The sequence below is a fragment of the Mirounga leonina genome, unplaced genomic scaffold (assembly GCF_011800145.1).
Source record: "Mirounga leonina isolate KUSES-001 unplaced genomic scaffold, KU_Mleo_1.0 Mir_151, whole genome shotgun sequence".
Taxonomy (NCBI): Eukaryota; Metazoa; Chordata; class Mammalia; order Carnivora; family Phocidae; genus Mirounga; species Mirounga leonina.
The window spans coordinates 8,869,000-8,896,316 of record NW_023270377.1 but is presented as its reverse complement, the minus strand read 5'-3'; the positions used below and the strand labels follow the sequence as shown (position 1 = coordinate 8,896,316).

At 40.9% G+C, this 27,317-nt stretch overlaps 1 protein-coding gene and 1 non-coding gene across 2 annotated transcripts in view; both read left to right on the top strand.

Moving 5' to 3' along the window:
• Positions 1 to 27,317, top strand: part of FBXO36 (F-box protein 36) — a 90,721-nt gene that overhangs the window by 42,359 nt on the left and 21,045 nt on the right. The window contains exon 2 of the mRNA XM_035006940.1: positions 12,725 to 12,833. Coding sequence (XP_034862831.1) covers positions 12,725 to 12,833 — 109 coding nt within the window. The remainder of the gene's footprint in view (positions 1 to 12,724; positions 12,834 to 27,317) is intronic.
• Positions 4,162 to 4,268, top strand: LOC118012697. Its single transcript, XR_004679769.1, has one exon. It is a non-coding gene; the product is annotated as a U6 spliceosomal RNA (small nuclear RNA).

Genomic DNA, 27,317 nt, shown 5'->3' with positions numbered 1-27,317 from the left:
TTGGGAGTTCGAGCCTCATGTTTGGTGTAGAGATTACTAAAAAAATAAATAAATGAACTTTAAGAAAATCAGGATTCTCAAGGTATGCTTTCAGTATAGTAAAAATCACCCTTTTCAGGTGAATTTTGACAAATGAAATACCAGCACCATAGTAGAGAGAGAGACCATTTCTATCGACCCAAGATTTCCCTCATGTCCCTTTGTGGTCATTCCCCTCTCTCACCCTCATCCCTTTGGTACCACTCACCTGATTTCTGTTTTGCCTTTTCCAATGAATACTAAATGGGATCATAGAGTCTGTAAACCTTTTATATCCAGCTTCTTCCACTTAGCATAATTCTTTTGAGATTCAACCATGTGATTGCATGTATCAGCAGGTCCTTTTATTGCTGAGTAATATTTTGTCATATGGATCTATTTATCTATTTACCAGTTGATGGATATTTTGGTTGTTTTCAACCCAGAGGTGTTACAAATAAAGTTGCTTTAAACCTTATCATGTTTCCAAGTTTTTTATGTTTATATAGTCAAATTTATCAATCCTCTCTTTTATGGCTTTTAGATTTTGAGACATAGAAAGATAATAAAGGAATTCACCATTTTTTCCTTTTAGCTCCTGTATGGTCTCATTTTTTACATGCAGATCTTTGATCTGTTTGGAGTTTATCTTGGTGTTAGGCATAAATCAATTTTTTTTTTTTCCAAATGGCTAAGTTGTCCCCAAATACCTAAATCAAACTTTTTAATCTGATGTAGGAAACTATTTTACAATTATTTGTAATTATTTATAATTTATAATTTAATACAAATATTTTGATTTATTACAGTTATTTGTGTTTATCATTGCTATTCAATTAAAGTTAAAAATTAAAAACCTAGGGGCGCCTAGGTGGCTCAGTTGGTTAAGCAACTGCCTTCGGCTCAGGTCATGATCCTGGAGTCCTGGGATCAAGTCCCACATGGGGCTCCCTGCTCAGCAGGGAGTCTGCTTCTCCCTCTGACCCTCCCCCTTCTCATGCTCTCTCTCTCTATCTCATTCTTTCTCTCAAATAAATAAATAAAATCTTTAAAAAAATTAAAAACCTATTTTTCTTTAAAGCTTATTTATTTATAATCCCTATACCTAACATGGTGCTTGAACTCAGAATCCTGAGATCAAGAGTCCCAAGCTCCACTGCTCCACCGACTGAGCCAGCCAGGCGCCCCCCTAAAACCTATTTTTCTTTAAACATTCAAATACAAACCTAGTAAATTCAATTGTAAATCAAGTAATTCTGAATGACAATTCAAAACACTCAGTTTCATTATCCTTTTTTGAACGTTTAATGAACTTACTACAGTTAGCAAATTATAATCCTTTAAACTTTAAAGCACTGTTTACAAACTTAATTAGATTATCTTAGAAATTATTAATTAAAGCTATGGAACTTATAGATTTAACAAATTAAATTCTCTTAAATGTAAGTACTATTTACAAACTTAATTAAATCGTCTTAAATGCTTCAATCTATACCACAAAGTTAATGTATTTGATTTTCTCAAGCATTTCTAAAACCTAAAGAGACATAATTACAAATCTAACAAAATCAAGCCAAGTGTGTGCAAAGCTGTAATGAAACAAATGTAAAAATGTAGATCAAATTCTTTTAAATATCTTAAAATCATTATAAATGTAACAGATACTCGTAAGTTTAAGTATTGACTACCAACTCAATCATTTACATTATCCTATGTATTTATATTAAATTGAGAAATACAATATCTCAGATTCTCTATGGTGGCATTTTAAACATCTTAAGAATACACAAAGTACAGCTTCTAGTTAAAGAACTGTTATATACCTTCCCTCCCTCTGGCAACACCACTAAAATGACAATTACAGGGTTTTTCTAAAGCATAACCCACAAAGACAAAGGGAATAGGAAAGGCAACAATTTTGCGAGCTAGAAGGCAGATGACCTACTGGTAGCAGATTCAACAGCCCCGGAAAAGCTGAAATCTAAGCCAGTGTTGGGCAAGTCAAGAAACAATCAGATTTGTGCCCCAGAAACTCAGAGCAGGGAGGCTCAGGAATGGGTAGAAATGGGTTCTTTTGAAAGCAAGGATAAAGAAGGACCTGAAAACAATAGGAATGATTAAAATTCTGTTTGAGATGTGGTTAGAACCACCTTCCTCATCTCCTCCCCTCCTCTGCACAACCAGCAATAGTTTTGCTTCACCCTCCAGAAGACTGGAAGTTTGGTCTCTGGAGGCTTAAGGAAGGATACTATAGCCTCAAGACCCCAGGTCACTGGGACAGAGGGACTCAGTGTTGAATATGGCAAGAGATGAAAGGAAAATCCACATACTGATTTAGGAGACTCACTCTGACTTTCCCAAGGCTCACAGGATGCTGTAGGCAGCCAGCCTCATGCCCTCTAGGCAGAAAGCTTGAAGATTCTTCTCTGGAGAATCAGACCAAGCCAAATGAAGAGATCAGAAGATATTCATACTCAGGATCCTCCAACCAAAGAGCCCCAGCAGATCACCCTATAATGAGGTCCTCCTCTGGACAAGCCCTGCTCAAATGCCAGAACTTACAGTCAGTTTCCTAGCACCCCACTCCTGAATACACATGGACAGCTAAGAGTTATCAGGCTTTTGAGGAAACGCAAAACAAATCATCAGTGCCACCATCACCAACAAAATCCAGGAAATATGATTTTGGAGAATAATAAAGACAATGCACACAGACAGAACAAAATACTCATCAGTAATAGCCTCAGCAGGGTAAGAAGAGGTATTGTAGCCATGAAACAAGAACAGCACACCATTTAAAAAAGTCAGAAAATTAACAAGAGCTTTTAGAAAATAAAAAGCATGATAGGAAAAATGAAAAACTCAACAGAAGGGTTGGAAGATAAAATTGAAGAACTCTCCTAGAAAAAAAAAAGAACCAAAGGCAAGAGATGGAAAATAGGGAAAAAATAAAAGAATTAGACCAGGACATCCAAAGGCTGGGAAAAAAAAGGGGGTGGGGGATTTCCAGAAAAAAAAATTATACGAGAAAATGTCCTAGACGTGAAGTATCCCTAAATTAAAAACTCTTACCAAGTGTCCTACATAATGAATTACGGAAGATTCATATCAGGTCCACTGAGGAGGCAGAAACCATATTGCTATTTTACCAGGGACAGTTTATTATAAAGAGTTGTTAACGAATAGAACTTGAAAGGAGTCAAAGAGGGCAAAAACCAGTACACAAACGTTTATGGAAACTTTATTCATAATAGCCAGAAACTGAAAACAACTCAGAAGCCCAGGCATCAAAGCAGCAGCTTGGAAGAAAATCCAGAAGCTATGAGAGAGCAGGGGTGAATCTGAGATATTTACCTCATTCCCAAAGTAGAGATCAAAAGGAGGCTAGCTCTACATAACCCCAAAGCCAGCTTAAGAGTTCAGTACTTTAGGGGCGCCTGGGTGGCTCAGTCTGTTAAGCATCTGCCTTCAGCTCAGGTCATGATCTCAGGGTCCTGGGATTGAGCCCCGCGTCCCCCGATTATGTTCTCTAGCTTGCAGTCTCTCTCTCTCTCTCCAATAAATAAATAAAATCTTAAAAAAAAAAGTTCAGTACTTTATTGTGGTTATCATCATGTTATTGATGTCATAGAGGACAATATTCTGAGGAAAATGATGAAGACTCTCATCCACAATGTGATCCAGAAGACTCAGACTCTGAATCTGGGGGAGTTTCAGGAATACCTTCATCTAATTATTCCACTTATATTTTCCTTTTTTAGATATACACAAGGACAGTATAAATTTATTATATCGAAATTAACAAAATACATATATTGTGTCAATATAATTTATAAAATTAATGAAGTAATACAAATGCTAAAAATAACATAATAAAATACGTGTCTAGTGATGAATAAAATAGCCTTTCAATAAATATAAAATAAGTGATTAAAAAAACATGCTGGGGCATCTGGGTGGCTCAATCTGTTAAGCATCTACCTTCAGCTCAGGTCATATTCCCAGGGTCCTGCGATGGAGCCCTCATCATGCTCCCTGCTCAGCGGGGAGAGCATACTTCTCTCTTTCCCTCTGCTGCTCCCCATGCTTGTGCTCCCCCTCTCTCTCTGTCAAATAACTAAATAAAATCTTAAAAAAATTTGCGTGCTCGCTTCGGCAGCACATATACTAAAATTGGAATGATACAGAGAAGATTAGCATGGCCCCTGCGCAAGGATGACACGCAAATTCGTGAAGCGTTCCATGTAAAAAAAAAAAAAATGTGCATCAGTTTTTTTGCCAGTGTTATTTCTTTCTACATGGCACATAAATAATGCTGTGACATGACGTACAATGGATAGTGTATTAGATCTGATGAAATATGGTATTATTTCACATGAACACATCCAAAGAAAAAGAAGTTCCCAGCACAGTGATGTGCTCAAGCTCCTCTTCCTCCACAACTTACTGCTTCTGTCTCCTCCAGGTGAGTGCTGTCATCTCAACCTGGCTCCCCTCATAGTCACAAAGTGGCTGCAGCAACTCCATTAATCACATCAAAGCACAATGGTCAGTGCCCAAAAAGAGGCTCTGTTTCTCCTTGTAAGTAATAAATCTTCCCAAAGCTTCTGCAGCCTTTTCCTGGTGTCTCTTTGGCCAAAATGTTATCGCATGCCCATGCCCATACCAATCTCTGGCAGAGGGGAAAAACTACCAAGAATGACTTAGACCCATCATGTCCTGCCTCCTAGGACTAGAGATGAGGCCTGCACTCTGTGCATAAGCTATGCAGAAAAGAGAGACTGCTGGACAAATCGGGCTCTACTAGGAAAGGCAGGTGGGTGGCAACCAGCAATGTCTGCTATCAATTCCTAATCATATCCATTGTGTTTGAAATTTACTAATTTGACTCTCCAAGGGCAACTGCATTTCTGAATTCTTGAAGAAATATTTCAATGCAGTCAGCTCTTCCTTATTATAAATTTCAGTTTATTCCATTCTCATCTTAGCCTCAGACTCATCTTGTCCATTATTAATAATGTTGCTTTTGGGGCGCCTGAGTGGCTCAGTCAGTTAAGTGTCCAACTCTCGATTTCACCTCAGGGTTGTGAGATCGAGCTCCATGTTGGGCTCTGTGCTGGGCATGGAGCCTGCTTAAGATTTTCTCTCTCCCTCTCCCTCTGCCCCTTCCTCCCTCTCTCTCTAAATACTACTACTACTACTAATATTAATAATAATGTTGCTTTTATTCCTAATGTATAAAAATTACTACCATTCCAGAATGAAATTTTGGATATTTAAAAATCTAAGTTTTGCTGTATTTAGACAAATTGAACCAAACACAGACACACAGAGGGGAGCACATATTTGATGTTGTAAATTTGCACTGAAACCATCATAATTGTTGTCTAGTTTAAATAAGGTGAAATAAAATCAATTATCTTCATAATTCACTTAAAAAATAACATCTTTCTGCCTTTCAGAAAACCAGTGCTTTGTGAGCTTTTGAGTAATATCGAAAGGTAAAGTTACACAGGGTTTACCTTGCAGTCCTCACTTCTCCATTTCTCAGTGTGCTGTTCAGATAACAAAATCCTTCTTCCCCTAATAAAAGATCTGATTGGGCGCCTGGGTGGCTCAGTTGGTTGAGCGACTGCCTTCGGCTCAGGTCATGATCCTGGAGTCCCGGGATCGAGTCCCGCATCGGGCTCCCTGCTCAGCGAGGAGCCTGCTTCTCCCTCTAACCCTCCCCCCTCTCATGTACTCTCGCTCTCTCAAATAAATAAATAAATCTTTAAAATAAATAAATAAATAAAAAATAAAAGATCTGATTCCACAAACTCTCCATGACACAGTATCTCAACCCCCACTCTGTGAAATCCCCTAATTATATATGATTTCCAAAGCAGGGAGCAATTTGATCTGATAGAATAACAGTAGTTTGCAAGAGAAAGTGAAAACAGCCGTGTGCTAACTTACAAACCTATTTCCTAGACAGACGCTTAGAAAGATTTGGAATCCCCCACTGAGTGTGTGGTATCTGGCAAGTCATTCCAACCCTTCATGAGAAACTTCGTTTTTTAACTGGATAGATGGTAGATGATAATCATGCTGTAGAGGAAATACAGCAAAGAGCATGCGATTCTTTTTTTTTAAATTTTTTATTGTTATGTTAATCACTATACATTACATCATTAGTTTCTGATGTAGTGTTCCATGATTCATTGTTTGCGTATAACACCCAGTGCTCCATGTAATACGTGCCCACTTTAATACCCATCACCGGGCTAACCCATCCCCCCACCCCCCTCCCCTCTAGAACCCTCAGTTTGTTTCTCAGAGTCCATCGTCTCTCATGGTTCGTCTCCCCCAAAGAGCATGTGTTTCTTAATGATTATTGATGATTAAAAAATCAAACACCATGTCAGAGTGAAAAGCTGAAATAAATGTCTTTGAAGAATACAATCAAGAATATGGTCAAGAACCAAATATTGTTAGATAGTTGATGAGGAAAGAGATATTTGTATTTGGGGCTGAGTTGGCTCTTAGGGATGTGATGGACTGGTCAGCAGGTGAACAAGAGGGGAAGGGAGAAAGAAAGAGGCAAGGACCTCCCTCTTTGGGGTGCACTCCATATCTGGCATTGGGCTGGGTGCTTTGGATTTATCTCATGTCATCCATCCACGAGTCGGCGAGGGGGGCATGATCATTATTTCCATTTTGGAGATGAAACTGAGGCCAAAAGAGATGAAGACATTTGCCCAAGGTAAAAGAGAACAGGTTTTAAACCCAGACCTGTCTAATCACAGACTCTCTGCTTTTGGTCCCAGTGGCAGGGTTTGTCAGTTAGGGCAGTAGTGGGATTAGCAAAATCTCAACCAGGGGGTGAGGACAGGGTTGTGCATTGTCCAAATATTCTCACATGCTGAGATGCCCCGGTGGGCCCATTTCTTTCCCAGTGTCCCCTCAAGGGCTGCCTAGTGAGTTGCTGGCCCAATGGGGGAAAGGACCTAACGTTTAGGGACCTTTGCCAGGTGAACAAGAAATGCCTCATCATCTTGCCTTTATAAATTATGAAGAAGAGGTGCCTGGGGATTAATGAGAAACCTTTGACCTCTCTTTAAAAGTAAACTCAATTTCCAAGTTTATTACAACGATTTACTGGAAATATATAAGAAATCTAAAAATACGCTAAATATAAATAAAAATTTTAAAGAAGTCTACCAATAGTCACGTGATTTCTACTAAGCTACCAAATAACGATATGTACCTTCTAACGAGGTTCACTGTCCATCCTTCCCGGAGCAGGTATGAAGCAATGCATGAGAACTAGACTGGGGAAGGTCAGCAGATGCCACCGCGGCCAGAGCAGACGCAAGGTCTCTAAGCTGTCTAGGGGCAGTTTCTCCTTTCATAAAAAGAGTCATGTACTGCTCACAGGCGTTTGGGAGATTCAGGAGACCTGGGGCCAGCAGGGCAAAGCCCACGTTCCAGCCAAATTTCAACAGTCTTGCAAAAACGGTGCCAGCTCTTCTGTAGCTTTTCTTGTAGGCATGTTCATTAACAAAACATTCACAGTTAATAAGAACAACATGTTTGGAGCGCCTGGGTGGTTCAGTCTGTTGAGCCTCCGACTCTTGATTTCAGCTCAGGTCATGATCTCAGGGTCCTGGGATGAGCCCTGCGTGGGCTCAGTGCTCAGTGGGGAGTCTGCTTGAGATTCTTTCCCTCTGCACCTCCCCCCAACTTGCGCCTGAGTGCACCCTCTGTCTCAAAAGAAATAAGAACGATGTTTAAAACAGTATTTATCGACTTCAAGGTTTTCAAAATAGAGATAAATATGTAACAATAACTCTATATGAATAACTATATATGAATATATGACTTGATTTAAGATGAGATAATACCAAAATAGTTGCAACCACTTCACAAATATTTGGGGGATACCTCTTAGCTCAGCTTCCTTCAAGCTATTTCTGTCATGTGAAACAATTGTATTTACTGCTACACTGATGCTCCTTCCCTCTGCATATATATTTTCCTTTCAATATTTGGATTAGTGGTGTATATACTTTTGAGCCTTTTCACAAATGATCATTAACATTGTTCTATGTTATTTTTTCACATATTCTTTTATTGGCTGCAAAGTATTCCATCATCTAAATGTGCCATAATTATTTAATTAGTCCCAACTTTCAAACCCTTAGGTCAGTTCTGATTTTTCATTGTCATAATTAACCTATGACATTCTTATATCAAAATGTTACAGGATTTCTTCTCCTTTACTGCCCACGGTTCTTGGTCATGCTGCTTAGAAGAATGAAGAGGTAGACCAGACAGACGAACAGTGGTGGGCAGCAAAGCAAAGCTTATTGAGCAATAGTACAAAACTCCTGAAGAGGGAGGGGACCTGAGAGGGTTGCCGATTTGGCATTTAGATCTAGGTATTTTTGTTTTTGTTTTTGTTTAATGATTTTATTTATTTATTTGACAGAGAGAGAGCGAGTGCGAGCACAAGCAAGGGGAGCTGCAGAGGGAGAGGGAGAAGCGGGCTCCCTGCTGAGCAAGGAACCCAATGCGGGGCTCGATCCCAGGACCCTGGGATCATGACCCGAGCTGAAGGCAGATGCTTAATGGACTGAGCCACCCAGGTGCCCCAAGATCTAGGGGGTTTTTGTTTTGTTTTTTTTTAAAGATGTTTATTTATTTATTTGACAGAGAGAGAGATAGCGAGAGCAGGAACACAAGCAGGGGGAGTGGGAGAGGGAGAAGCAGGCTTCCTGCGGAGCAGGGAGCCCGATGTGGGACTCGATCCCAGGACCCTGGGATCATGACCTGAGCCCGCTTAACGACTGAGCCACCCAGGCGCCTGATCTAGGGGTTTTTATGGGCTCTTTGTTGTAGGCTGTTTTAATCTGATTAACCCTCTGTGTGCCAGTCATCCAATCAGGTTTTTGTCATCTACCTATCATGTGGGAAAGGGTAGAGGGCTCCTTCCGGGGTGGTGTAAAATCCTTTTAAGGGTGGTTTCCTCTTGGGGGGGGGGGGGCTTTTCCCTGCCTGCCTGTCTTTCAACTATCCTTCATGTTATAAGCATTTCTAATAAATTCCTGAGGATAAATTCTTAACAAGTAGAATGTTTGGATCAAAAAGTAGGAATGAACTTAAGGTTTTTGATGAGTATTGCCAAACCAGTGCATGCCCTTCTCAGTGATTATTAAGGGCTTTTATTTTTCCTTGTCCGTACCAATACTAGGCTTTGTCACTTAAAAAACAAAACAAAAACACAAAAACACAACATTACCACTCTGAGAGACGGTAGGTGGTAGAGAATATCTAATATAATTTTCTATTTTATTTAGTATATGGAGCATAATTGCGTCTTGACGAGGCTAAGCCCTGATTCTGACTTCTGTGCTCTGCTCTGTAGAGGTGATCTGCTGACCTGTAGCATCAAAGTCATACTTGAAGAAAGCTTTGTGCCTCAGAACAAACCCTGTGTTTCTGAGTTAGAAGTAAGGAGGCTTGGGTTCCGGTTCTAACCAGTCATCTTTCCTTAGGCAAGTGTTATATTCTCAGTAATTTACTTTAAATACCTCAGAGAGCCAGTAGGATGCTTATCTGTGTGCAAGTTACCTTGAGTCTTTGCCCTGAGGATCCTTCCTCTAGAGGCCACTGTTGCAAGCCCTTCACATATTGCCTACTAAATCTGTACCGGAGGGTTAATTAATTAGTCTAATGAATGTCGGAAGTAATTTTTCACTGATGAAATGAGTAACGTGCAAGATATGAGACAATAAGATTGTAGATGTGTTTCCCTGCCTTTTAAAAAATATATTTTATTTTATTTTAATTCCAGTATAGTTCGTGCACAGTGTTATATTAGTTTCAGGAATACGATATCAATATCATGATTCGACAGTTGTGTACATCTCTCTGACTTTTTTTGAACAACGTAAGAAATCAGCTCAGTAACAACATTGCTGGAGTAGTGCCCGGTCTAGAACTCCGTTTGTTCCGGAATCCTCCACTAGCCCAAGGATTTTGTGGCTTGATCTGGCTAGAAGAGTAGCTGATTACGTCATTGTAATATAGGCGCACCTGCCCCAGAGAGAAACTTTCCAGTGAAGGTTCCCGCAGTGTGCCCAAGTGCGTGGCGAGGAGGGGACTCCATTGAGCTTCCAGAAATGTAGGATGGGCTCTTGTGGTGCCTGCTTGCTGTGCCTTTCTTGAGGCAGAATTCAACCCAAGACTTGCTTTCATTGTAACATACCTCTGGTGGTTTGGTCGTAGCGAGAGACAACCCACCACTTCTAACTTAACCTCTTGGAAACTTTTTGCTCTTCTGTATGAGTTGCAAGAGGCGGACTAAATTATTTCTGACTTTCCAATTAGTTCTAAAAGTTCTAGATCATGTGATATAAAGAACATAGCATTAGATTCAGATTGCCTGGCATCTTTATTCAAAAGAAAAGAAATATTTATCATATTTAATGTTAATTTCAATGATGTCTAATAGAAAGGGAAGAAAAAGGGAAATTGAAGTATACAGCAATTAAATAACAAAGTTCTGCCTCTCTCCAGAATTCGTGCTCTTTCTACTGATGCCCCTGTGTATCATATAGATACAGTAACAGATAATTCTGCTAGGGACTAAATTGTGTCCCCCTAAGATTCCTATGTCGAAGCACTAGCCCCCAGGGTGACTATATTTGGAGATAAGGGCTTTGAATAGGACATTAAGGTTAAATGAGGTCATAAAGGTGGGGCCCTAATTCAATATGACCAGTGTCCTTATAAGAAGAGACAGACATCAGGGGTGCACACGCACAGAGGAAAACCCATGTGAGAGGCTTCAGTGAGAAGGTGGCCATCTGCCAGCCCAGGAGAGAGGCCTCCTGGACACCAAACCTGTCGACAGCTTGATCTTGAACTTCCAGCTTCCAGAACTGTGAATAAATAAATTCTGTTGTTTCAGCCCTTAGTCTTTTGTTATGGCAGCCCTAGGGACTAAAATGCCCTCACCTCTGTGGAGATGGGGTAGAAAGATGTTTGAGAGGACAATTTTGGTGAGGCTCCTGCTCAGGAAAATCAAAAGTGGCAGGTTAACGGATTTGCTGAAAGGAATCAGCTACCATAATTTTGAGACTTGAGGGTTTTGTAACTTACATATTCTATAGCGATCAGCACAAAACCTATATGAAAAGTAACCCTTTATAGGACCTACCTTCTGTTGGGCAGGGTGCTAGGTAGGATGGTATAAAAAGTCTCCACGGCCCTGAGAGTTCAGTTATCTTTCAGATATCAGGGAAGGGGAGAAGGGTGGGAGAAGGGCCTCAGGAGACGACAGGACACAGGGAGGCATCTCTACAAGGAGAGGAACGCTGGCTGAAGCCCAGGCCTGCAAGCAGGGAGAAAGGAGTGAGGAGCCATGAGGTGGTCTGGCAGTTCAAAGCCTGTGGGGGAGGGGTTCCAGAACAACACCAAGAAGGGCCTAGGGGGTGCCTGGGTGTCTCAGTTGGTTAAGCGTCTGCCTTCGGCTTGGGTCATGATCCCGGGATCCTGGGATCGAGCCCCGAGTCGGGCTCCCTGCTCAGCGGGAAGCCTGCTTCTCCCTCTCCCTTTCCCTGCTACTCCGCCTGCTTGTGCTTTCTCTGTCAAATAAATAAATAAATAAATAATCTTAAAAAAAAAAAAAGGAAGGGTCTAGGGACAGGGGCAAAGAGCTGGTAGGTAACAGGGCAGTGGCCCAAAAAGGCATACCCAGGACCTGTGAGGACCCCAGGGAGCGATGGGTGGGTGGGGACGGGGGAGAGGAAACTGTAAACAAGGGGAGGGCCCACAGCAAGTTTCACTTGCTTAACAATGTTGCCTTGGGCGGAGCCTTCCTGACCATAATTGTAACCTTACAAGGTGATGCTAGCGAGAATGGAAGCCAACCAGTTTCTCTGCACTGTCCCCTTACCCATCTCTTCCCCTGTAGCCCTCATCTAAGTGTGGAAAGAATCTGGTTTGCTTGTCAAGTTGGTGGAGGCTTTGTCATCTCAGTTAACTACGCAGTTCCATGACAGGTTGAAGAGCGTGAGATAAATTGGATAAGCTTCAGGGGGCTCCTCAGCCTGGCCAGGAGCTGACACTGCTGTGAAATCAACATAAAACTTACATGCAGTCCATAACCATGGAAATGAGGTTTGCTCCTGATAAACCAACAGGCTCATAGAAGTCAAACGGACTAGCGGCAGATCCATGACCAAGAAGTGTCCTGTGTAATGACGCTGACATGCATCAGACAAAGCGTAATGGTGCTTTCCCTGGTCCTGGCCATGTAACTGTCTTTCTCTGTGAGGAAAGTATCCACGCATCGTGTCTGCCCTGTAGGCAGGAACAAAGGCAGAGAGTGGAGCGAGTTAGAGCATGCCTATGCTCAGAGACCCTCAAGAGACAGATAGCCATTTGGGTCTGTGTGATTTTAACATCAATTGACTTGATAGATTTTTAAGATTCCTTCCAGCACTTTGGTTTTGTGACCCTAATCTCTGAGGAGAATGTTCACTGATGCACAGACCTCATTTCTAACGTGATGTGACACCAGATTGCAAAGTTACATATGATGTTGGACGCATAGCCTTATGTGCCTACTGCAGTGATCTTTCAAAATCCCAGACCAAACTGTAGCTGTTGGTATTGGAATCAGTTTTAATTCCTATCCCCTTCTATTCAATCACAGGTAATCTTTAGATGGTGGAAGATCTCTCTGAGGAGTGAGTATCGATCAACAAAACCTGGAGAAGCCAAAGAGTCTCATGAAGAGTTCCTTGAGAACTCCCATCTTCAAGGTAAGGAAGGGAGCACGTTATGTACTTACTGCTCAGTTCCCTTTAATTAGTGATAGATTTTGTCGCAGAAATATCCAGCATATCATCATTTGAAATATTGATATGTTATTATGTACTTCAAGACAGAAAATTGTTAACATATCCCAAAATTTCTCTTGGGAAAGATCTCCAAGTGTTTAAGATTCCAGGTTGATGTGTCGATTCCATTAATAATCTTAAATTGCATAAATTTAATTTTTTCTTATAACATTTAATTAAAATGACTTTCCTTTAGTTAAAAATAAATTAAAAGGTTATTTGAAAACATAATCAAATTGTCAAATCCGTGAACTCTCATGCATTTGGGCAAAATTGCTACCTTTTCTTTTTCTATTTTTTTTTTTAAGGATTTTATTTATTCATTTGTCAGAGAGAGAGAGAGAGCACAAGCAGGGGCAGTGGCAGGCAGAGGGAGGAGAAGCAGGCTCCCTGCTGAGCAAGGAGCCCGATCCGGGACTCTATCCCAGGACCCTGGGATCATGACCTGAGCCAAAGGCAGATGCTCAACTGACTGAGCCACCCAGGCGCCCCCATTTCTTTTTAATATCAAGGTTTGCTCAGAAGTAGCCTTAATCAGGTAGTACATGGGCTAAATACAAATTGCCCTCCAGTTTCCCCTGTGCTTTTTGCTTTCACAATACCAAAATTTCAAATAAAAAGCAGGGGTGCCTGGGTGACTCAGTCGGTGAAGTAGCTGCTGTTGGGGGGGGGGCCCGCTTCTCCCTCTGCCTGTCGCTCCCCCAGCTTGTGCTCTCTCTCTCTGACAAATAAATAAATAAAATCTTTAAAAATAAAAAATAAGTGATGCCGGGTGGCTCAGTCGTTAAGCGTCTGCCTTCGGCTCAGGTCATGATCCCAGGGTCCTGGGATCGAGTCCCACATCGGGCGCCCTGCTCCGCGGGAAGCCTGCTTCTCCCTCTTCTACTCCCCCGCTTGTGTTCCCTCTCTCGCTGTGTCTCTCTCTGTCAAATACATAAATAAAATCTTTAATAAATAAATAAATAAATAAAATTTAAAAAGAATAAAAAGCAAACAATGGTTTTTAACAAACTCCCATGTACCTATCACATGGCTTCAATGAGACTCAAAATGTGGCCAAAATCTCTACACCAAGCCACGGTTCCCACTGGATTAGTTGGAAGCAAATCTCAGTTGTTACATTGCTTCATGCTAAACTACTTCAGTATGTGTCTCTTAAAAGGATTCCCTCTAACTAAACTCCTTAATAATTATTTACCTTGAGTATAAAAATTGAAAACTAGAAGCTATGTTAGAAATTTTTATTTTATTAGGAGTTAATAGCAAATACTTTTATATATGCGTTCTCATTTTATTGTTACAATATCCTTCTGAAATAACCAATATTATCCCCACTTAACAAGTGAGGTTCAGGATGGATGTGACTTTCCAGGGTTCCACAGCTAATTACGGACATTGCCAGGACTAAGCACTGAGAGTGGAAAAATCAAGTACATTAATCTTATTCTCAAAGACACATTCTGGGTGGATCTTTGATAATCAACACTCTTAAAAGACATTGTGTTGTTTAAATTATAGCATGTAATAGTTTTTTTAAGGCAGAGAGTAGGTTTGGTTTGGTTGTGCTTCCTTAAACAGTTGGAAGTCTAGACTGATTGCCTTCAATTCCTGATATTGCATACATCTTATTTCGTTAACCTCTTTCTAGCAAGTACTTATAAAATGCATTAGTGGTTTAAAAACAACCATGTTGGGGAAAGACTGTCCACTTTTCATTGAATAAAAATCAGTCCAGGCACTCCTTACTTATTTAATTGTAAAATAGACATGTTTCTGCACAGTTATGAAGTAAACTGCTGTAGGGGAGCCTGGCTGGCTCAGTCAGTGGAGCAGGTGACTCTTGATCTTGGGGTGACTCTATATCACGTTGGGTATTGAGATTACTTACAAATAAAATCTTAAAAATAAAGTAAACTGCTATATAACACATTTCATTTTCATGTCAGGATCCATTTTACTTTCTAAGCATTGTAGTAACTACCACAAAGCTTATGTCTAAGTGATAAATATTCATTGACAGACCATGTGATTTTCTAATTGACTTCCATAAAACCTGGCAAGGAACATTGGCCTTGCTTGTGTTCTGAGTACAGTTTCTTACTTGCCCCAGACACCTCCCACACCCCTGCCCCCTGCTAGGATATAGGGGTGGGGGTGGGGCAACAGTGGCTTGGGGATAACACTTGTGGGAGTCCTGATCCTGGGAAAATAGGCAATAAAGTGGGACTTGTAAAATTGTAGTTTGAGGGGCACCTGGGTGGCTCAGTCATTTAAGCGTCTACCTTCCGTTCAGGTCATAATCTCTGAGTCCTGGGATCGAGCCCCACGTGGGGCTCTCTGCTCAGCAGGGAGTCTGCTTCTCCCTCTCCCCCTGTGCTCTCTCTCTTTTTTTTAAGATTTTATTTATTTATTTGAGAGAGAGAATGAGAGAGAGAGAGCATGAGAGGGGGGAGGGTCAGAGGGAGAAGCAGACTCCCTGCTGAGCAGGGAGCCCAATGTGGGACTCGATCCCAGGACTCCAGGATCATGACCTGAGCCGAAGGCAATCGCTTAACCAACTGAGCCACCCAGGTGCCCCAGCCGTGCTCTCTTTCACTCTTGCTCTCTCTCACGTAAACAAATAAAATCTTTAAAAAATAAAATAAAATAAAATAAAAATAAAAATTGCAGTGTGAGAGCTGCAATCTCAAGACTGGCTGGTGGCCTCTAGCCAGGAGTAGCACTGATATACTGAATGAAATCACCTGGCAAGTTCAAATGCTCCTGTGTTTCACTTTTTAGATTTCCTACAGCATCCAGGTCTCTGGCAGAGGAGAAAACTCCAGACAACGATATTGTTTGGCCCCCTTCTCCTCCTTGGTCCTTAAGGGATCCCTCAGAAGGCGTCTCTACAGCAGAACAGGGGTGCCCTGGGCCGAGAGAGGGGCTCAGGGGTCAGGGGTCAGTGGCCAGGATTTGAATCCCTGCTGCCTCTACCCAGCTGTGTGACCACAGGCTGACCCTGACTCCCTCTGTGAGCCCACTTCCTCCTCATACCTGGGGGAAAAAACGGTTATTCCACGTGGTCACTTGGGCATTCAGTGCCCTGACACATGAACAGTATTTAGCGCCGCACATAATACATAATCAACTCGTAATCACTATTTGCTTTTGTTAAGTATTGATGTTTGACTGGGTTTGATTTTTTTCCCATTCCTCCTTATCGTATTCCCAAGATCCCCCCAAAGTTTTTCTCATCTGAAGGTCCTCTCCTACTCATATGGTGCACACTGGCGGTAGGTCTCTAGAATCTGGGTCACCCTTGGCAGTCCTGGCAGAGGACCAGAACTGTGTTACTCTTGTTTCCTTGACCTCTCAGCAGCACTGAACTTGGAGGGGACATTTTCTTCCCCTGGCTTTCAGGAGCACCGAGCTCTTGGTTCTCCTCCTGCCTCACTGGCTCCTTCTGGGCCTCCTTGCTGGCTCCTCCGCTTCTCTCCAAATCTAAATGTTGGGGGCCAGGGGTTATCTCTAGTGCCTGTTCTCTTGTCTGTCTGTGCTTAACTCCTGGGGGATTGGATCCGGGCTCCGGCTTTAAATGCCACCATACACTGCAGTCCCAAATTGATATCTTCAGCTGGCCCATCTCCCCAGAAACCCCACACTCAGATATTTATCTGGCTGTTCCCTTGACATCTCCACTTGAGTTATTTCTAATAGGCTCTCAAATGTAGCATGTCCAAAAATAGCTCCTGATCTTCCCTCCTGCAAAAAAAAAACACAAAAAAACGGCCTAAATCCCACAGATAGCCTTGCTCCCTTTCTTTCTCGAACACGCTAGATATAATCCATCAACAAAACCAGAATCTGAACGGTGGTTCGCAGCCTCCAAGATGGTTCCTAAAGATGCCCACCTCCCAATATTCACGCTCTTGTGTAATCCCCTGTCAGGTGTATGACCAGTGCAATCTGGCAGGAGTGATGGTGTGTTACTTTTGAGGTAAGGTCATAAATGACACTATGACGTCTGACTTTTCTCCTTTCCCCCTTTCTCTCATCACTTGCTCTGGGGGAAGCCGCTGCTGTGCCTCGAGCAGTCCTGTGGAGAGGCCCGTGTGATGAGGAACTGAGGCCTTCCATAAGCTGCCATATGCATGAGCTTTCTTGAATGTGGGCCCTAGAGCCTCTGTCAAGGCCTCAGACGTTGCAGACCCACATAACGTCTTGACTGAACCTCAGGAGAGACAGACTCTGAGCCAGAACCACCCACTCCCACATTCCTGAACCTCAGAAACTGTGTGAGACAATAAATGTTTGTTGTTTTAAGCTAGTAAATTTGGGGATCATTTGTTATGCAACAGTAGATAACTAATACAGAACGCTTCTCACCAATTCCAACTCTGGTCCAACCAACAACAACCTCTCACCAGATTATTGAATTAGCCTTCTAACTGGTCTCACTTTTTCTGCCCTTGCCCCACAATAGTGTGTTCTCATCACAGTAGCCAGAATCAGCCCTTCAAGACATATATCAGGTCACATTGTTTGCTTTAAGCCCTTCACTGGCTTCCTATCTCATGTAGAGTAAAAATCCAAGTCTTGTAGTGATCTTCAGCCACTTTCCCCTCTTGCCTACTCTACTTCAGGCAGACTGGCCTCCTTGGTGTTTCTTGAACAAACCAAGCATGCTTCCACCTCAGGGCCTTTGCACTTGCTATTCCCTTTGTTAAGAATGTATTTTCCCAGATGTCTCCATGATTTGCTTTTCATTCAGGTCTCTGCTGAAACTGCCTTATTAGAGAGTGTTTCTCTGACCATCATATAAAAAAATCACCCCCTCCTCCCTTACCCTGGAAGACCGGATCTCCCATAATGCTTTTCACCACATGATATAGTCTATGTTAATTGTTCACTTATTGTCTATCTCCATCACTAGAATGTAAGCTCCATTATGGTAACGACTTTGCTTTGCTTACCAGTGGGTCTTTGGCACCCACCTAGAGCAATGCCTGGTACATAGCTCCGTAAATAGTTTTATGAATTATTTGAGAAAACTCTTAGGGAGTGGGACAAGGTAAATTCTAAAACAGATCCTTCTAAATTATAAGTCTGGTCCTAACAGAGTTCAGGTTTCTGATCAATGGTTTATTCCAGAGGCGGAAAAAACCTTACACCAAGTCTGGTCACACTACCAGACTGATACTTTGAAGATGGTTTTTCAAACACAGGGACCACTTCTTATTAATCCTTCCATTTTCAAGATCAGATACCTGGTAGGCACTTAGTATGTTTGTTAAAATGAATGAAAATACATTTTCTGACACGGGAATATTGTTTAAAATAACAAATAAAATCACTGTACTCAAATTATATTTTCATGGCTCTAAATTCATATAAGAGCACAGGGAATAAATTCTAGAACTTCCTAGTATTTTTATACTTAGGGTAGTTATAAGCAGCTCTAGAGGAATACGTCATATAAATCTCCACGAGTGTGCTAGGTCTGCCATAACAGAATACTACAGACTGGACGACTGAAACACCAGGAATGGACCTTCTCACAGTACTGGAGGCTAGTTCAGGTTCAAGGTGCTGACAAGGTTGGTTTCTTTTGAGGCCTCTCCCCTTGGCTTGCAGATGGCCACCCCACTCTGTCCTCACAGGACCTGTCCTCTGGTGTCTCTCCAGGTGTCCAAATTTCCTCCTCTTCTAAGAATACCAGTCAGAGGGCACCTGGGTGGCTCAGTTGGTTGGGCAACTGCCTTCGGCTCAGGTCATGATCCTGGAGTCCCGGGATCGAGTCCCGCATCGGGCTCCCTGCTCGGCAGGGAGTCTGCTTCTCCCTCTGACCCTTCCCCCTCTAATGCTCTCTCTCTCTTTCATTCTCTCTCAAATAAATAAATAAAATCTTAAAAAAAAAAAAGAATACCAGTCAGAATGGATTAGCGCCCACCCATATGACCAATTTAACCTAATCACCCCTTTAAAGGTCCTTTCTCCATGGGGGGGCCTGGCTGGCTCTGTTGGTAGAGCATGTGACTCTTGATCTCAGGTTCATGAGTTCAAGCCCCACATTGGGCATGGGGCCTACCTTCAAAAATAAATATATAAAGGTCCTTTCTCCCAGTGCAGTCACACTCAGAGGTTCTGGGGTTTAGGACTTCAGCATATGGATTTGGGGGAGGTCGGGAGGGCATAGTTCAGCCCATAGCAAAATACAAACTTTCCATGTAGGGGAATCCCTGTAATCTTAGAAACAGAGTGTATCATTACTACATTAGTAATTAATGATTGTAGTGGTTTCCTAATGCTCCTGTAACAAACTACCACAAATGTAGCAGCTTAAATAATAACAATTTATTGTCTTATATTTCTTTTTTTTTTCTGTTGTCATGAATAAATAGGTACTTTTATTATTTATAGTAATTGTAAAGCTGCATAGATCAGTGCCTTGACTATTGTCTTATATTTCTGGAGTTCAGAAGTCTCATCTGGCTAAATTCAAGATGTGGGTAGGACTGCCTTCGTTCTGGATGCTCTAGGGGACACTCTGTTTCCTTGCCCCTTCCAGCTTCTAGAGGCGCCTGCATCCCTTGGCTTCTGGCCTCTTCCTCCATCTTCCAAACCTGTGATGATGGCATGTCCAACCTTTCTTGCTCTGATACGGTTTCTGTAGTCACATCTTCTCTGACTCTGCCCCTCTTGCCTCCTCCTTTCCTTCCCAAGGACCCTTGTGATTACATTGGGCCCACCCAGTTAATCTGATCATCTCCCTATTTCAAGATCTTTAATCACACCTGCAAAGGCCCTTTTCCTATGTAAGGTCACATACTCTGGAGATTAGATATGGGGCATCTTTGGCAGGGGCATTATCCTGCCTACCACAGTGATAGGTGTCAAAATCAAAAACGTGGCTGAATTTTTCCCCCCAGATTTGCTTTTTTTTTTTTTTTTTTTTTTTTTTTAAGTATTCTCTATACCCAACATGGGGCTGAAAATCACGACCCGGAGATCAAGTCAGGCACTCCACTGACTGAACCAGCCAGGTGCCTGTAGATTTGTATTTTTAAAAGACAAAATTCATATGTTTATTTAAAAAGCCATTCATACTTACATACATGGGAAACTATTAGCAGGCAGTTGAGTGTTGCTTAATACAGATTATTTCTATTCAAATCTTGGCTTCAAATGCACTACGTATGTGACCTTGGGCAAATGATTTAGTCTTTTTTTTTAAGTAATCTCTACACCCAATGTGGGGCTTGAACTCACAACCTCGAGATCAAGAGCCGCATGCTCCACCGACTGAGCCAACCAGGAGGCCCTAATTTTGTCTCTTTGGATATGTTTCCTCAACTGTTGATAATGGGAATAATAACAGCATTTAGCTTATAGGGTCCTTAGGAAGAGTAATTGAATGAAGTGCTTAGAATTTGCCTAACGCCTACAAACTAGCTAGTATAGTTTTTAAAATTTTTAAAGTGAAAATTCCCTCTCTCTTCCTCCAACCTCTACTCCCCAGAGATAACCACTATAAATAGCTTCCTTTGCATTTGAATTCTTTCTGTTTGGGACTGTGCATGTTTGTTTACAAAAATAGAATCTTTAATTCTTTAATTTTTTTTGCACTTACTATATTGTGAACATTTTTTTCTGTTAGCATACCTAAAGAAGTACCTTGTCCTTTTCCAAGACTGTGTGGTGTTTCATGGTAGAAATATACAATCCTCCATTGATGGGCATTTTCAGAAGGCTTTGGGCACATTCTGGGGCATATTTATCTTTGCACACTTATGTGAGAATATTAGTAACATAGATTCCTAGTCATGGAATTACTAGGACCAAAGAAATGTACATTATAAATTTTTGATAGAGTATTTTAAGTATCTTACTTTATTATTGAATCTGTAGTTCAAGGCTCACTTGACCAGCAATGGTATTTCTGTTAGCTAGCTTGAGTAGCCCTGCCATGGGACGGATGCAGTGCAAATGCCATCTATAATTTATTTGACCTTTATGATTATGCTATTTTGAAAGAATTTTAAATCGGGCAATTTACATTATTTCAACGTTTCTTCATAAAATGAGACTTCATTAATATTTTGAAGTCACCGTATTTTAATTTTGAGTAATCCAAAATTTACATAAAATGCCAATTACTTCAATGTCCTTACAAACTGCCCTCCAAAAAACTGCTGTATTAATTATATTCCATCCGACAGGATATGGTTTTCTTGCAACTTTGCCATCACTAATTAGATATTACTATTCTTTTTCATCTTTTCCAGTCAGATGGTGAAAATAGAGTCATATTTAATTAGCATTTTCCTGATAACTAGTAAGTTGAGCATCCTGTCATGTTTAATTACCATTTATATCCTTTCTGTAATTTGCCTGTTTGTATTCTTTGTCCACTTGTCTAGGAAGTTTAATTTTTTTTTTTCCTCTGAGACCTTTAAAAATCTGAGGAAACATCTATGGATTTTTTCCCCTAAGTTAAAGAAATAGGAATTACCAAAAAATTAGCTATTGGAAATATTTGTTAAAATTGAGTTTAAAGCAAAACTGTGCCTATATAAACTCAGTTGAAAGTGCTGATTCATGAGTTGAGGTTGAATCCAACCTAAAAATAAGTTGTTTTCCAACTTAAGTCCACTTTAAAGTTGATTGCTTTGATCTTTGAATGAGTTATAAGTGGTGGCTAAGGATTTAGGCCAATCCACAAAAATCCCTGTGATAAAACCAAATGACTTCAACAACCATATCTTCTGAACCAAATGACAAAGGTTTTTTTTATTTCTGCTACTGCTTGTAAAAGGAAGCATGGGTGATATAATTTAGATGTCAAAGAATTGAAATTTTCTTGACATTTAGATGATTTTTTTTTTTAAGATTTTATTTATTTATTTGAGACAGAGAATGAGAGACAGAGAGCATGAGAGGGAAGAGGGCAGAGGGAGAAGCAGACCCCCTGCCGAGCAGGGAGCCCGATGCGGGACTCGATCCCGGGACTCCAGGATCATGACCTGAGCCGAAGGCAGTCGCTTAACCAACTGAGCCACCCAGGCGCCCGACATTTAGATGATTTATGAGGAAAACGGGACTGCATGTTTGAAATGGGGGACTATAAGGGAAAATTGATAATACCAATCAATACTAATAATCTTGAAATACTGGCCTGAGTTCTAGATCCTAGGGATATTGGTACACGAGAAATAAGAGAGTGGGAAACAACTGGGGCGCCTGGGTGGCTCAGTCGTTAAGCATCTGCCTTCGGCTCAGGCCATGATCTCAGGGTCCTGGAATTGAGCCCCGCATTGGGCTCCCTGCTTAGCAGGGAGCCTGCTTCTCCCACTCCCCCTGCTTGTGTTCCCTCTCTCGTGGTGCCTCTCTCTGTCAAATAAATAAATAAAATCTTAAAAAAAAAATGAGAGTGGGAAACAACTGGCTTTTCCTTGTTCCCAAATCTGCATCAGCCTCATGCCATGGATCCATGATCCATTTTCTCTGGGTCCCTTCTTCACTTGGCCTGTATCTCAGCCTTTGACCTACGACTTTATTTTCTTAGGCCTGCCCACCACCTCTTAGTCTACTTCCCTCCTTCTCTCTGCCCTCTTGAATCAGCTGCTCCTTGACTTCAGCCTGGATTTCTAGTTTCTGCCCACCTGTGGTAGGGACCTGTGGGTGAAGGAAGGGTGGGAGAAAGTTGGAGACAGCACTTCACGGAAGTGTGGGAGCCTGGCTCTGGGCTACAGAGCAGGGAAGGCAGATCTCAGCAAAACTCTTCTTGTATTTTATCATTTTCTTATTAACTAATTTTCTGAGATTAAAAAAAATTAATACACACACATAGTAAATACAAAAATTAAATCAGTTTAAAGAGGTTTTAGAAAAAAAGTAAGTCTCCTTCTGGCCCCATGTTCCCAGTTCCTGTGACAACCATCATGAACAGTTTTCTTGTATATCCTTCCAGAAATGGTCTATGCATTTATACAAAATATGTTAACAAACAAAAAAGAATCTTATACATTGTGTCCTATACCTTGCTCTTTAAAAGCTTTAAAATTTGGGGTGCCTGGGTGGCTCAGTCGGTTAAGCAGCTGCCTTCGGCTCAGGCCATGATCCCAGGGTCCTGGGATCAAGCCCCACATTGGGTTCCTTGCTCAGCGGGGAGTCTGCTTGATTTTGTTTAATTTCCAGGTAGTTGGGGATTTTTTGGTTACTTTTTTTTCTTGATTTCTAGCTGATATCATGTGATCATGTTATCTAAATGGTTTTAATTTTGTTGTCATTCTTTCTCAGGGCCATATTAATCTCCCCTTTATCATCCCAGTTTCATTATACATGCTGCTGAAGTGAGCACCATATTTACTTAATACCTTTTTTTTTCAAGATTTTATTTATTTATTTGAGAGAGAGAGAGAGAGAGAGATTGAGAGAATGAGTGGGAAGAGGAGCAAATGGAGAAGCAGACTCCTGTGGAGCAAGGAGCCTAATGTGGGACTGGATCCCAGGACTCTGGGATCATGACCTGAGCTGAAGGCAGACACTTAACAGACTGAGCCACCCATGTGCCCCCCTGTTGAGATTTTAATTGGAATTGGACTCAATTTCTAGGTTTTTGAGGTGAGAATTGTCATCCTTTGGTCTTCTCAAAATCAGCATGGTGTATCTCCCCATCAATTTAGGTCTTCTTTTATGTGTTCCAATAAAGTCTTAATGTTTTCTTCATATAGGTTTTATTTGACCTTTCAACATTTTTTACTCAAATTCTTCCCAGGTACTTTATGATTATTTTGTAGCTAAGAATAGAATCATGTAAAAAAAATAATTTTAATGCTAAGTTGCTTTTTTTAAGATCTTATTTATTTAGAGAGAGAGAGCGAGCAGGGGAGGGGCAGAGGGAGAGAGAGAATCTCAAGCAGACTCTGCACCGAGTATAGAGCCCAGCACAGGGCTCAATCTCCTGACCCTGAGATCATGACCTGAGCCGAAATCAAGAGTTGAATGCTTAAGCGACTGAGCCACCTGGTGCCTCTAAGTTATAAAGAGTAAAATTTAAAAAGATTAAAATTCAATTTTAAGATTATATAAAAGTTGCGTGTTTCCAAATTCAAAACTGTAAAACAATATACATTCAGAGGCTTGGTTTCATCCCAGTCTGCTCCACCCTTTCCTTCCCTTGCCCTGGGCTAAGCACTTGTATTTGTTATGTGCCCTTTCAGTGATTCTCTCTGCCATATAAACAAACTCGTATATATATATTTGTATTCCCTCACCCCTTATACAAATGGTAGAGTTCTATCCTGACTGTTCACAGCTTACTTTTCCACCAGTAGATCCTGGAGATCACTTCATGTCTTTAAAGATCTTTCTTTTCCTCTTCTTCTTCCTCCCCCTCCTCCTACTCCTCTTCCTCCTCCTCCTTCTTTTTTTTTTTTTTTTTCAGAAGTGCATAGTATTTCTTTGTGTGAATGCACCAGAAAATCACAGTGGTGAAAATCTGGGGTCTTTGCAATTTTGTGGCAATACAAATAATGCCAAAATGAATAACGTTGTGCATGGGTCATTTCATATTTAGTCAATATATGTTTGTGAGATTACTGGGTCAAAAGACAAATGCCTATTAAGTCATCACTTTGAATTGTTGCTGGTGTATAGAGAAGTGATGCTGATCATTTTTCAGTAGAATTTCTTGACTCATATGTTGATATTTAGATCATCTGCAATATTGACAGTTTGTCCTTGCTTTCTAACCCCAATGTATTTTTATGTCTTTTACTTACTTTTTTTTTTTAAAGATTTTATTTATTTATTTGACAGAGAGAAACAGAGAGAGAGAGGGAACACAAGCATGGGGAATGGGGGAGGGAGAAGCAGGCTTCCCGCCGAGCAGGGAGCCCGATGCGGGGCTCGATCCCAGGACCCCGGGATCATGACCTGAGCCGAAGGCAGATGCTTAACGACTGAGCCACCCAGGTGCCCCTACTTATTTATTTTTTGATCTCTAAAACAATGCTGAATAGAAACGGTGATGAGAGTGGGCATTCTAATCATGCCTGACATGAAAGGTCATACACCATCATGGTTAGGAGGGGCACAGTGGAGCATACTGCTTGGTTCAATCTTGGTTCTCACTGTGTGACTTCGGGCAAGCCACTTACCCTATTTCTCATCTTTCTCTCTTTAAGAGGGGAATAATAATAGTACCCATCTCATAGAGTTATTGTGAGAACCAAATGATTATATATATGATTTATATGCACTATATGTGTGTGTGTCTATACATATATATTAGAGGTATACCTGGCAAATATTGGCTACTGTTGTTATTATTATTATTATTATTATTATTATTATTAAGTAAGCTCTACACCCAACATGGGGCTTGAACTCATGACCCTGAGACCTGGAGTCACATGCTCTACTGACTGAGACAGCTGGGTGCCTTGTTATTGTTATTATTACTGCTACTGTTATTAGGATTCTGGTAACTAGCCTATATCAGATAATCAGCTTAAAAAAGTTCCCTTTTATTATCAATTTTCTGAGTTTTTATTCATAAATAGGTGTTAGAACTTTATGAAATAATTTTCCTATATTTTTGAGATGATCATTTTTCCCCCCTATTTGTTAATATGGCAAACTTTATTAAATAGTCTTCCAAAGTTATTCCATCCTTGGATTATCTCAGGATTAACTGTAGTGGTCACAATTTATCTGTTTTTGATATGTTGATTGATTCAATTTCCTAACATTGTATTTAGAATTTGTGCCATATACATTCCTTTTTTTTTTTTTTTTTAAGATTTTATTTATTTGACAGAGAGAGACACAGCGGGAGAGGGAACACAAGCAGGGGGAGTGGGAGAGGGAGAAGCAGGCTTCCCGCGGAGCAGGGAGCCCGATGCGGGGCTCGATCCCAGGACCCTGGGATCATGACCTGAGCCGAAGGCAGACGCTTAACGACTAAGCCACCACCCGGGCGCCCCAGCCATGTACATTTCTAAGTGATTTTTCACATGCAACTTTGCTTTTGTCTACCGCCATTACTAGTTTGAGCAGCCTCATAATTTAATTTGGAGTTTCCTTCTGTTTCTATTTTTTGGAAAAAATTGTGTAAAATATGGCTTGTCTGTTCTCTAAGAGTTTATAAAGTTCACCTGTAAAGCAGTGTAAATCTGAAGCTTTACCTGACGTTTTCCTTTTTAATCCGATCAGTGGATTCAATTTATTTACTGGTTATAGTCTCTCAGGTTTTCTTTTTCTTCTTGAGTCAGAACTAGTAAGTTCTATATTTCTGAAGGATTGTCCAATAGGTCTAATTGTAAGTTAGTTAGTGTAACAATTTTTTTTAAAAGATTTTATGTATTTGAGAGAGAGAGAGAACATGAGCAAGGTGAGGGGCAGAGGGAGAAGCAGACTCACCACCGAGCAGGGCATGACCTGAGCCGAAGGCAGACGCTTAACTGACTGAGCCACCCAGGCATCCCAGTGTAACAATTTTTGTCAGTCCCTGTTGTAGTTAGTTATATTCTTTTTTTATTCCTTATAGGACTGAGTTATGCTTTCGTCCTTTTTTTCTTATTTGTTCTTGGAAGTTTATCTATTTTATTAATCTTTTTAAAAATCAACGCTTCTGTTTCCCTGATCACCTCCATTGTTTCTTTTCTATTTTATTAATATTTGCTCTTATCTTTACATTTTCTTCTAATTGAGGGAGGTAACCATTTTTTTTTTTAATTTGGATACATAACTCACTAATATTTGATCCTTGTCTTTCTACAACAATGTCCATTGAATAACTTTTTTTTTTAATAACTCTTTTTAATAGTGTTACTCAAATATTCTATAATTTCACTTCTGTGTGATGTAACGAGTATTGATAGAAGGGTTATAAAATCTCCCACTGCAGTGGAGGGTTATCATTTTTTCTTCATAATTCTGTCAGTGTTTGCTCTGTGTGTTTTGTTTGGGATATAGTAGTTTATTTATTTATTTATATTTATTTATTTATTATTATTTTTTACTTTTTAAAGATTTTATTTATTTATTTGACAGAGAGAGAGACACAGCGAGAGAGGGGACACAAGCAGGGGGAGTGGGAAAGGGAGAAGCAGGCTTCCCGCTGAGCAGGGAGCCTGATGCGGGGCTCGATCCCAGGACCCTGGGATCATGCCCTGAGCCGAAGGCAGAGGCTTAACGACTGAGCCACCCAGGTGCCCCTATTTATTTGTTTTTAAAGATTTATTTATTTATTTTAGATAGCGAGAGAGTGCACGGGGAGGGGCAGAGGGAGAGGAAGAAACTTTCTTTTTTTTTTTTTTTTAAAGATTTTATTTATTTAACAGAGAAAGACACAGCGAGAGAGAGGGAACACAAGCAGGGGCAGTGGGAGAGGGAGAACCAGGCTTCCTGCAGAGCAGG